This window comes from Pelophylax lessonae (assembly GCF_965119305.1).
Source record: "Pelophylax lessonae genome assembly, chromosome: 3".
Taxonomy (NCBI): Eukaryota; Metazoa; Chordata; class Amphibia; order Anura; family Ranidae; genus Pelophylax; species Pelophylax lessonae.
Window position 1 is genome coordinate 243,840,125 of NC_138770.1, and position 13,123 is coordinate 243,853,247.

At 40.9% G+C, this 13,123-nt stretch overlaps 1 protein-coding gene across 1 annotated transcript in view; it reads right to left on the minus strand.

The window, feature by feature from the left end:
- Positions 1 to 381: 381 nt before the first annotated feature.
- Positions 382 to 13,123, minus strand: part of LOC309551711 (protein C3orf33 homolog) — a 37,184-nt gene continuing 24,442 nt past the window's right edge. Inside the window, exons 4-5 of the mRNA XM_082252396.1 lie at positions 10,610 to 10,770; positions 382 to 735 (exon numbers count right to left, since the gene is read on the minus strand). Of these exons, the coding sequence (XP_082108522.1) occupies positions 448 to 735; positions 10,610 to 10,770 (449 nt within the window). The 3' untranslated portion in view covers positions 382 to 447. The remainder of the gene's footprint in view (positions 736 to 10,609; positions 10,771 to 13,123) is intronic.

Below are 13,123 nucleotides of genomic sequence, written 5' to 3' on the forward strand. Positions count from 1 at the left end.
GTTGTGAGTTCATGCTGTACCATGAAAGTCCTCAGTGCCTCAATCCAATTTTTTATTTTATTTGTCAACCCTTAATGCTAAACTTTAGGAAAACTAAAAGTCCTCAGTTGCAGTGGGGCCTACACTACTACACTACTACTGTATGCCAAGGGGACCAGGCACAAGAGTTTTACTTATCTCAGCTCCCACAGTCTACTTGGGCTGCTAGACTGATCCCTACAGCTTCTTTTCCCCTGCATTTTGGCGGTTGAAGGTCCTCTAACATCATCAAGATCATAGCCCCGTACTGGACTTGTGGACACCAGGAGACACTGCTGGAGCGGATGAAAACACCATTAGCTGAGGAAGCGGAGGACAGCTGTTGTTATCATACTGACTAAATGAGCAGTTAAGCCTTGCAGTGCGGGCAAACAGGACTATTAATTTTCCTGGAGTTGAGCTTTAAATCTATTCTCTTTTCTTGAACTGTTTCCAATGTGTGACCAGTGAATTAATGAGTTGCTTTGTCCTCTGGAAAATACTAAGAGTAAATATTTTATTTTTTAAAATGTTAAGGTGGCTTTCCTGTTCCCAGATGCCCTTTTTTGCCTTCTGTGCACGGACTTCTGCTTGTAATAGTTGTTTGTAAAATTTCCAGTGGTGGCCACGCTCTGCATGTATGTTGGGAATATGAGCAGCTCTTCCCAGTCCTTCTTTAAGTAGTAAGACATTCAGGCATTCATTAAAGAACCTTCCCTGAGAAAGCAAAGATATTATTAACAATGGTACGTTATAGGAAACAACTTGTGTTTGTTCCACTTTCATTTGATAGTTCAATAACATTAATAAAGGTTAACAAATGTTCTATCCATTAGCCCTTATCTGAACATAATATTCTGGGCAAAGAAATGAACACAGATAAAAGATTACTCTTAAACATATAACACACAATATCACACTTAGTCATTTTGCAATTCTGTAAAAAAAATAATATTAATAAATACAATTATGTAAAAAAAAAAAAAAACAAAGCAAAGTACACAGAACATTAATAATATAATCATTATTCTGTATGCTCATGCAAAAGACATTTCTACAATAAATTTCTCATAAATCAACAATATCTTATGCAGTGTCAAAGCTACAGAAAAACGACCTACAGGAGCCATAACCCTGACATTAAAACATACACTAAGATAAAAATTAATATGAATGAGTACTCTGTTCAATAGACAGATAAGACAATTATCCTGTCCAATGTTACTACAGATGAACTAGCCATTGCCTGTAACCTGCACTTTCCGCAGGTTCCAGTAATAACTGGCCTTTCTGTAGAACCAGAAAACTCATTCCACTGAGGGTTAAGTCCTAAAGATGCATTATAAGCTCTCCTATTCCCTTCCAAAACTGACAAAATGTCATCAGTTGATTTCAGGAGGCTTGTATCAGTGGCATACGAGAGCTACCATGCTGACTTTTCTTTTAATTCTCTATTAATGTTGACTGATAGAGCTGGGATGAATGGAGATAACCAACAGTGCCTGACAGCCAATGAATGTGCATGTCAGGTGAAGGAAATGTTGTCTGAGGATCGCTTTCAGAGCAATCTGCAGCTGTGGCCAGGTTTAGTGAAAATGTGACGAATTGTAAGATTAATGAACAAAAAGTGACATGTAACATATAAAATGACTGAAACAGCACCAAATGGCCCTAATGATCTGCTAATAAGAACAATTTCCATTTTTTAATGGACAGAATTGGTCTCCACCAACCACTCAGTGAAGACTTATTCTATTTTTGACATTATCATATTGAATGGCTATAGATTTTACATAAAAAAAGGAAATGGCGCAAAAAAATGTTACAGAGACACACCGTTTGAAACCAGGCTTTACACATTTGTTCTGTATCGTTCTTACGCCTCGGTCCTGGGTGACCCTATAAAAGATTGACAGACCCAACAGCCATCAAGGTCTTATGAAAAAGCGGAAGCTTTGAAACGCGTTATCTGACACGTCTTGACGTCACATCCGTTACAGCTCCGAGTGTGTTCCATGCTGGTTTCCACACCGCAAGGCAGGGTTCTGGCTGGCTAATCCATCTACCCTGCCTGAACATCGCTGAGCCAACTGTGACACATCCTGGGGCTTCCAGGAGTGACCACAGACTCCTCTAATTCACATGCTTGTTGATTTGTACACTATGTGTGTAGCCATTTGGCTGATGTTTTTAAAAAATCCCGGTTTGGCTTTACTTGCTACACTTAGTCTGGCACGCCTTGCTGTTCTTTCATTTATAAATTTTACATGTTTGTCATGCGATCATCAAAAAGTTTCCATATTCCTGATATGTAAATTTTAACCATGTTGTCTTTATACCAGAAGGACAAGGACTGGAAATGTGTCTTTTTCTGCCTCTGGACAACAGAAACTTTTAATCTGGAGGATTTACCCTTGTTATTCATCTGCTATGGTTGTTTCAGGAGTACTCATACAACCCTATACTTTTTCTGGTGAAACATGGTAGTCATAAAAAGAACCAATCAAAATGTTGTCTTTTTAAAGAATCTGAGTGATAACTACTTAAAGCGGAACTTCAGCCTCCATGGCATGTTGCCTCCCATCCACCCCTCCTCTCCTTGTCGGCAGCTTATAGACAATGTCACAGAAGAAGATGGCAGAGCGGAACCAAGGGGGGTGCAGAGGAGAACCGGATCTCAGCAGGACAACTTTGGATCCACTGGGCGGGTGAGTACCTTAAATGTGTAGGACCAGGTAACTGGGTTTAAAAAGAAACGTAAACTGGGTGTTAGGGAGAATAAAGTCTCTCCTTCATCAGAACTTCATCCAAAAGGGTAAAGTTCTGCTTGCTTGCTTCCCTCCCTCCCTTCTGGTAGAGACTGAAGCTCCTCTTTATTTATAAATGTCTATGCTTACCTTTGAACAATGTCTTTTTGCCCTCAGTGTGCATAATAGTATCAGGGAACAGACCCCTTCAATAAAAGGGAATGCAGGGATATGTGTTTTTTTACGGATATCACTTTGGAGCTGGAAGATAGTGTATGTAAAGTTAGCCATACCTGTAAAGATTTTCATAGATTTCCCCATCCATGCTAAACTGTGTGAATGGAGGAATCTCCCATTGCTGACTGTTGTATTCTAAAAACTGATTGGCCTTTAAGTCCTTAATCAAAGTTTGTCGAGACAGGTGCTGTCTACAAGGCCAACCACGGCTTGAAACTTGGCCAATTTACAGGAATCAGCAAAGTTATAATTTATGACTGAATACTTGAATTCCTGCAAAGGCTCAGTCATGGCCGGCCCTGTTTAACTGAACACATGCTGAAAATGAAAGTAACAAATTGGCTAGTTGAAGTTGCTCAGGATAATCAGGAAATACAGGTTTCTTCTGTGCTTACACTGATATGATTATCCTCTTACATTGCTCTGTGTACCTAGTAAATAGAAAGTCCCTTCAACCTTTTCCTATTTAACACATACAAGAAATACACACACACACACACACACTATATATATATATATATATATATATATATATACACATACACACACACACAGTATATATATATATATATATATATATATATATATATACATACACACACACACATACACTATATAATATACATACACACACACACACATTATATAATATATACACACACATATACACAGCATGACACTTCAGCAGCAGTACCAGGTCAAAATGTCTAACCCAGGGCTTGACAAATCACAGTCGCCAGGTTGCCATTGCGACTAAAAATTGCGTCCTGGCTCCTGGGCTTTTGTAAGCCATCCGCTTAATTACTGTGATATAGCCAAACGACGGCTACAGCACAACTCTGTTGTTCCAGGAGGGCGTCCATGCTCCTCCCATACTCGCCCCCAGGACTTTTCCAGACCCTCTCCCATCCTTTGGAACTCCCTACTCCAATCTTTCTGATTATCTCCTACTTTGTCTGCTTTTTAGACGATCCCTAAAAAAACTCTTCTTCAGTGAAGCCTATCCTGCCTACACCTAACAACTCTGTACTTTTATTTTCTCCATCAGTTCATCCCCCAGTTATTACTTTTTCTATCACTTGAACCTTCCTTCTAGATTGTAAGCTTTAATGAGCAGGGTCCTCTGATTCCTACCGTATTGAATTGTATTGTAACTGTACTTTCTTCCTTTATGTTGTAAAGAGCTGCGCAAACTGTTGGTGCTTTATAAATCCTGTATAATAATGTTAAAAATAATAATTATAAAACCACACCTTCTGCATGCCCCCTGGAAAGCACATCCAGTGCGCTCTGTGATTGCCACGTCCTTTGGACACGGCTTATCACAGATCGCAGTACAGGGACAATCCCAGGGGACCTTTACCATGTGATCAGCTGTGTCCAATTACAGCTGATCACAATGTAAACAGATGTTGCCGGTTATAGTCAGTACTTTCCTCATGGGCTGTCACGGAGCCCTGATTATCAGTGCCATCAGTGCCACATATCATCAGTGCCGCCTCATCGTTGAAGGAGAAAAATTACTTTTTTGCTAAATTTTAGAACAGAAACTAAAAAATAATTTTTTTTTTCAAAATTTTCATTTTTTTTTGGGTTTGTTTAGCAAAAAATAAAAAACCCAATAGTGATTAAATACCACCAAAAGAAAGCACAATTTATGTAAAGAAAATGTAAACATTTTAAATAATTTAAAATGTCATATGAGTACAATGTGGTGCAATTGTCATTCAAAGTGCGACAGCGCCAAAAGCTGAAAATTGGCCTGGGCAGCAACAGGGTAAAAGCATCCAGTAATCAAGTGGTTAAATGTGTCCTCCCGGCCCGCCCACATAACAAGCTAGCTGACTGGACTGGAACTCGGGAGATTCCAGGTGAAGTCAAGAGGGAGGGATTTAAAAGAGCACTTCAGCTACCCATTGGCTGAGGAGGTAGCGGGCTGCACTGCCTCCTACCTCCTTTCAGCCAATGGGTACACAGGATGCGATGTCCATACCTTCAAAGTGTAAGTTAGTCTGTGGGCTTCGTTTGTTGTTGTGGCTGTGGTAGAGTGGCTCTGCAAAGAAGCAGCAGCGATTGAGGTGAGGAATAAAGAGGATAAAGTGTGTTTTGCCCCAACAGCAATTGAAAGCTGCTAGAAATTACCTCTCTCTTTCCTTCTCTCTCAGCCCCTGGTTACCTTATTAATCCCTTCACGCTGACGGAATTCAAATATGCGTGGTTGTAGCTAGAGGCATCACCCTAGTACTTTTGTTTAGAGCCGACGTTCCGCTTTCTTGTAATAACACCTGGAGCGGCTGAGCAGCCGATCGATTGTTATTACCCTCCTCCCACCACCTTTCACGGCTCTCCCGAGTCTCCTGTCTCACCAGAAGACCTGAGCGAACAGCTGGCGTGTCCGCCGGCTGGCCAAAGACCTGAACAAAGCCGGATTCAGCTTTGATTGGGTCTCCGATGTAGAAACCCGGAAGCAATGTCATGACATCTCTTCCAGTTACTGGAGCCCTAAAGAATCCAGATTTAAAAAAAAAAATGACAATATTCAAAACAGCCAAACTTGCCGTTTTGAATGCTTTGAAGTGCAAAGGAGGGATTTAAAGCGTCCCGTCCCTCCGTGCTTGCGTGCAGAAGTGAACACATTTGTAAATCGTGCCCCCAAATGTAAACGGTGTTCAAACCACACATGTGAGGTATCGCCACGCTCGTTAGAACAAGAGCAATAATCCTAGCACAAGATCCCTTCTGTAACTCTAAACAGGTAACCATTTACATTTTTTAAAATGTCACCTATGGAGATTTTTAAGTATCGTAGTGTGTCTCCATTCCACAAGTGTGCGCAATTTTAAAGCTTGACATGTTAGGTAACTATTTACTCGGCGTAAAGTGATTGTAAAGCTTTGTTATACTCACCTGCTCTGTGCAAGGGTTTTGCACAGAGCAACCCCAATCCTCCTCTTCTGGGGTGCCCCGGTGTCGCTTCTGGCTCCTCCACTTCATCAGGTGCCCCCATGAAGAGCAGATTTCCATGGGGGCACCCGTGCAGGCCCACCCCGGAGTCCTGCTGCTGCTTCCATTGACACAGACAGCAGGACTCGGCCCCGCCCCCCCTCTCGTGTCACTGGCTCCCGCTGCTATCAATCTATCCAATGAGCACCGGGACAGCGGCTGGAGCTGCTTGGCTCGTCCTTGTCGCTGGAACATTTGGTTTCAGGTAAGAATAACCAGGGGTCTTGAGGGAAGCTGCACCCAAAAAGATTTTTCATCTTAATGCATAGAATGCATTAAGGTGAAAAACATTGTGACTTTACAACTCCTTAACATCATCTTTCATATTATACAAAAAAATTGGGCTAACTAAGTTTTTTATTTTTTTTATTTATTAAAGTGTATTTCTTCCAAAAAACTGCATTTGAAAGACTGCTGCGCAAATACCGTGTGAGATAAAATATTACAACAATCGCCATTTTATTCTCTAGGCTCTCTGTTAAAAAAAATTAAAAAATGTATTTAATGTTTTGGGGTTCTAAGTAATTTTCTAGCAAAAAATACTGATTTTAACTTGTAAGCAACAAATGTCAGAAAAAGGTCTTGGCATGAAGGGGATTTATTCTATTCCTCCACAAAACTGCCCAGAGCCAACCAAAACCTCTTGTCCAGCTTCACCCTCCAATTCATGGCATATACGGTCCATGACACCTCGTACTTGTAGATCTTCTTCCGTTTCCTGCACAGGGACATGGCGGACAGACAGCACACAAGCCTGACACAGTAACACAAACATGAGCTGTCCTAGGGATGTCACTGTACATGCGCAAAATACGCCAATGGCTTATATGGCTTCAGGGCTCAGCCAGGGGGCGAGCAACCAACCACAAACATTCTGAAGGATGGATACAATGTGGATTGGCTACAAGGCTTACATCCACATGCACTCAATCAATTTGCCATCTAGAGTCCAGAGAGGCAGGCTCCTGGTCCGTTTAATGCCTCATTTTGGCACGAGGTAAGAAAAGGGGCAGGAACAGCAACAGAGTCTGGGCTGCTCAGTCTAAAATGCCTAAGCCTATTTTTTTTCCAGTCCGGGCCTGACAGCAGGCGTTCGAAATTCCTATTGCAGGACGCCCCGGACATTCAGTAATGGGGGCCGGACAGCTGACTTAAAAAACCGGCTCCTAACTTTTTTAGCTAGCTCCTAGATTCAAAGCAAATGTGTCAAGCCCTGATCTAACCTAACTAATTGCCTTTTCCAAAGCATGCATGTTCTAACGTGGACTGTGAAAATATTTTCTCCCACTAACAGTTGATATTTGTTGTGCCAAAGCATTCAGTAAAAACTCATATTACACAACAAGCAACTCTGGTTGAGTTTCAGAAGAGCTTGAGAAATTTTGTGATATGTGTTAATAGAACACATCTGTTTATGATGTTTATATGCAAACACAAAACATAGGAGGGGTTTATTATGGCCTAATTTGTTCTGCGTAACCATTGAGGTTGATTTACTAAAGGCAAATAGGCTGTTTAATTTGCAAGGGCATTTTTCCTTAGATTAGAGAATGAGGTGAAGCGCTGCTAATTTTCATTATCCAGTCATGTTCAAGTAAAAAAAAAAATTGGATTTTTGTCTTACCGTAAAATCCTTTTCTCTGAAGCAGTCTCTGTTTTTCATAACAGTAGGGTGGTACTGCCCCCTACAGGAGTAGGACACTAGGCAGGAAAAAAGTTCTGACTACGCCTATGGGGCAGTCCCAGGAGGTATACTCCCTCTCTCAGCTATACGATGTCAGTTTTGTAACAAAGCAGTGTCAGAGAAAACAATACCAACCCAACTCAAAATAGAGGGGTGGGTACTGCGTCCATCAATAAACTTCAGAGAAAAGGATTTTAGGGTAAGACAAAAATTTAATTTTCTCTATCGTTCATTAATGGACGCAGTCTCTGTTCTTCATAACAGTAGGGACATCCCATAGCAGTGCCAAAAAACATGAGGGGTGGGAACAGCAGAAAACAATTCCCCAAGGCTGAACCACAGCCAATTAGGCAACATAGGACTCATCAGAACAAGATAAGACCCACCTGAAAAAAAACATTAAACACCCTCAAGGGAGACTAAAACACCCACAAACGGCAGCCTGCAAAACTTTGCAGCCAAATAAGGCATCTGCAGATGAGCGAATCTGACTTTCGAGAAGACTCAGTATTCAGTCAAATTCCTTAGGATGTTTAGGCTTAGGACACAAGGAGGGTAGCACAATGTCCTCATTTAAGTGGAAACTGGAAACCACCTTTGGAAGGAAAGACAGATCCGGATGAAGTACCACTTTATCCCTGTGAACCACCAGATAGGGAGAACGACAGGACAACGCCACCAGTTCCGACACCCTGCGCGCAGAAGTAATAGCCACCAAGAAGGCCACCTTCTGGGATAAGGTAAGCAGGGGAATCTCCCGAATATTTAAAAAGGCAGGTTTCTGGAGGTCACAAGAAAATGGCGAGGGGACCTCCCAGCCTACTGGACGAGATCAACAGGATAGGGGGCCCTGGTAGTGACAGGTGACCCCCCCGCACGACTGATCTTCCGGTCGCCTGCAGTGCACCCCCTTGCCCCCACTGTCAGCATGACGCCCGGTCCCAACCCCACCGGGGGTAGTTCAAGCGCCCCATAGCCCCAGTAAGTGAGGGGAGGCAGGCAAAGGGGGGTGCGTGACAGGACAGAGGGGAACCTGTGGGTCCGACCGCCCTAAGAAGGGGCCCGTGTCCACCCCAAAAACCCACCAGGGGAGAGGGGGGAACATTTACTCACCATACCTGACATTCCAAAAGAATAAATGTTATCGGAAGAGTCAGAAAAAACCCCCAAAAAAAACAAAAACAAAACAAGATACTCTCCTTAGTCCATGCATTATGGCTATATTATTATTATTAATATTATACATGATTTTAAAGCACCAACAGTTTGCGCAGCGCTTTACAATATAAAGGGAGGCAGAACATTTAAAATGATTGTACTAATGTTTTTAGCCTAAGTATGTCTAAATAAATAAATATATATTACTGTTTTTAAGAAATTACTTGTATTCTTTGATTAAGCACCTAAAAAGTCCCATATTTTAAATTTTGCTCAGAATTTTCTAAATTTTGGGATGTTGGTGCTAGAAGTATTGTTAACCTGGTCATGTCCACATAACCTAATCGGAATTTATCCTTATTGTTGGTGTATTTTATGTGTGGCGCAAAACAATTCTTCTTCTTCCAATGTGGCCCAGGAAGGTTAAAAGGTTGGACATACCTGGTGTAAACAGTGTGCTGACAGCTTTTCCAGTTATTGGCACTCCTTTCATCACACAGACACAGGAAAGGACTGCATGCAAGTCTGTTTACATATGATCAGCTGTGATTGGACATAGCCGGTCACATGGCAAAGGGCCACTGTGATTGGCCCTTTACCCTGATCTGTGATCAGCTGTGTCCAAAAGGACACGGCGATCAATGAGAGCGCTGATGCACGTCTTATTGGTGTACAGGCTACCGCACTTTAGCCGTCTTTTGGCTATAGCACTGTATTTAAGTGCTTGAGTAAAGGTTTTCAGCAAGTAAAAAGCGAATAAAAGGTTTTTCGGTAGTATAAGTTATGCTATTTTTTATAAAATCTTTATTTCGAAACAATTTTTCAAACATACAAAAGAGTGAACAGTAGAAAAAGGTACAATAAAAGGTTGTGTCACATGAAACATTTGTCCGTCTTAAGGTATGCTATTTGAATGGGAACATATAACATGTATAACAACATATAACATATCTGACCCAAGAGGGAAGCAAAATGCAGCTGAAAGAAGACTGCATTTGCTCATTTTCACAGGCCCAAAGCCCATTGCCACAGGAACTAAAGGAATGAGAGCATAACACTAGGGATATATGCCATTTGTGGTGCCTTTGTTTATTTATCATACAGAAGGATATTTATCAGAGTCTCTTTAAAACCTAGTTAACACTAGTGAGATTTCTGCTGCCACTTGAGTCACATAGAACCATAGGACAATGGAAATCACATTGTTTTCAATGGTGCCTGTTCACATCAATGCGACTCAGCACAGAACAATTTTGGAAAAGGTTCCTGTACAACTTTGGTGGTTTCCAGTGCAACTGTAGCCCCATAGCTCAATGGAATCATAGAGAAATCACATGTGCATGTGATTCCCATGCAATTTTACATTTTTTAAACCTCAACTCTCTTACTAGGCAAAGCAGCAACAGCACCTTGACTACTAGGAATGCTATCACATCAAAATCACACAGGAGTACAATTGTGTCAAAATAGCTCACAAGCTGCACCTCAAAGTGCCTCAAAAACACATTGCACTAGTGTGAACCAAGCCTAAATGTTTGACTTTATATTAGCGGTTTATTTAAAGCAGCAAGTGCCTAAAATACATTACTATAAATGTGAAACCTAACTCTCTTAAGAATCCAATTCAACCAAGCCCTGAAAATCTTGTCAATGCAGCCACATTTTTCTTGATTGCAATAGATTAGATTATTGGTAAAAATTTTTAGCGCTTAAAATGGTAAAAAAAAACAACAACCTTTTGATGAGACAAGCAAGTTCTTACCCTGTTGATAAAGATGAAACAATCAAGCATGGAGTCTTCTCGGTTCAGAAGCTGAAACCACAGCTGCTGTGAAGGCTGGAGATTAGTCAGCAACCAATGCTTGCCACTTGGAGTTATTTCCACTCCAGCAAGTCTGACCAGTAGGCTGCCATGACCTTGCCCTGGAGAATTCAACAAGAGTAAGTAACAGGGAAAGTTAGATATGCAAGAAAGTGACAGGTTATTTTGCAGGTTAAAACGACATTATATTTTCACTGGATGAACATCTTAAAGGGAAACTACAATGGATCTGTATCATTTTTTAAAGAACCAGTACTGTAGACTGCAACACAAGCCACATAAAATGGTACCTAAAAAAAGTCCATATAGAATGCATCGTCTTTTGTCACATTTCTTTGTCACAAATTACCAGAAAAATCATTAAGAAATTGTCATTTTATCACATATAGAATATACTTCATGTATATCCAAAAAGGTGTGTAACTGTGCATCCAAAATATGTTTGGTCTCAAGTTTACAAATGATCCCAGGGGCACACATCGTGGAAATCACATCCTAATTACCTATGGTGGCCAATCAGAAATGAGCTCTCAGTCTGACTTTCTTAGCTAGTTATACAAAATCTCAGACTATGACATTACTATACCTAGAAAAACTGTAATTTCAGACCAAGAGAAAAATAACCCAGTACTTTTTTTTTACAGCAATTATGTAGTTCTCTCTAACAATCCAGATTAACACTGAGTTGAGTCATTTCCAAGTTCAGCAATGAAATATCTAGACTGAGCAGTTAGAATGGTTAATCACACTTGTAAGCATCCAGTTATTTTTGAGAAGAGATGGCTCTGCAGGAAGCCTTTTGAGCACCAGATTAATACGCTGAAGACAGAGAGGTTGTGGCATTAACATCTGCATCTGTCAAAGCACCTGTTAATTACAATCAAGTTAGCACACCAGGGTATTATTTTAATTTTAGATGTTTTGCTACAATAATGAAAAAGTTTCATGTGTTAACCACTTTAGGACCGGAGGATTTTCCTGATTAATGTCCAGGCCACTTTTTTCAACTTGGCACTGCGCGAATTTAACTAACAATTGCACGGTCATGCAGCCCTGTACCCAAACTAAATTTACGTCCTTTTTTCCCACAAACAGAGCTTTCTTTTGGTGGTATTTGATTACCTCTGCGCTTTTCATTTTTTGCGATATAAATAAAAAAAGAGCGATAATTTTGCGAAAAAATTGACATTTTCTACTTTGACAGTTAAAAAATATCCAATATATTCAATTTTTGTCATATATTTAGGCCAAAATGTATTTAGCTACATGTCTTTGACAAAAAAATTCTCAATGAGCGCATTTTAACCACTTTAAGACCAGAAGATTTTACCCCATTCCCGACCAGGCTATATTTTGCGATTCGGCACTGCGTTATTTTAACGGACAATTGCATGGTGGTGCGACGCTGTACCCAAATTAAATGTATGTCCCTTTTTTCCCCACAAATAAGAGCTTTTTTTTGGTGGTATTTGATCACATGTGCGATTTTTAATTTTTGAAAAAAAAAAACAATATTTTTCACATTCTGATATATAACATTCCCAAAAAAATGTATAAATCAAAATTTTTAAACATTTTAGGCCAATTTGTTTTCTGCTACATATTTTTGGTAAAACAAAAAATCACAATAAGTGTATTTTGATTGGTTTGTGCAAATGTTATTGCATTTACTAACTACGGGATAGATTTGTCATTGTTATTGTTTATTTTATTTTTTTTACTAGTAATGGCAGCGATCTGAGATTTTTTTTTTTCTGCGGGACTGCGACATTGCGGCGGACAGTTCGGATCCCTAACTGACATTTTTGACACTTTTGGGGGGACCAGTGACATTACTACAGTAATCAGTGCTATAAATATGCACTGTTACTGTAATAATGACACTGGCAGGGAAGGGGTTAACACTGTTGGTGATCAAGGGATTAAATGTGTGCCTCATGCTTACTGACGTGTGTGGGGGGAGGGGATTGTGTGACACAGACACAGATCGCAGGTTCAGCTATGCTGAATCTTGTGATCTGTCCCTGCCTGTCACAGAGGAGATCCACCGGCTTTGTTTACACAAGCGGGCGGATTTCCTCACTCTTTCCCCAACGATCGGGGAAGAGCGGTGGTGATCACCACCTCTCCTCCCCTGGCCCGACTCCCGCTGTGTCTGAAGTCTGAATACAGTGGGAGTGCGCCGCTGAGAGAGGGAGGAATCCAGCGACGTAGGTCTACGTCGCTGGACCCAGCCGAACCGCTCTGCTGCAGTAGCAGCAACGTGAGCGGTCGGCAAGTGGTTAAAACATACGTACATCAGTTAGGACTTGAGAGAATCTGAACAGTTCGGACATATTCCTATCCAATTCCACTTTCTGACCATCTTTAAGTGTAAGATTTTGCAGTGGAATCACTGCAGTGTTGTCACCTTGTAGATGTGTAGTTTTTTTAGGAGTCTTTCAATCTGCAACA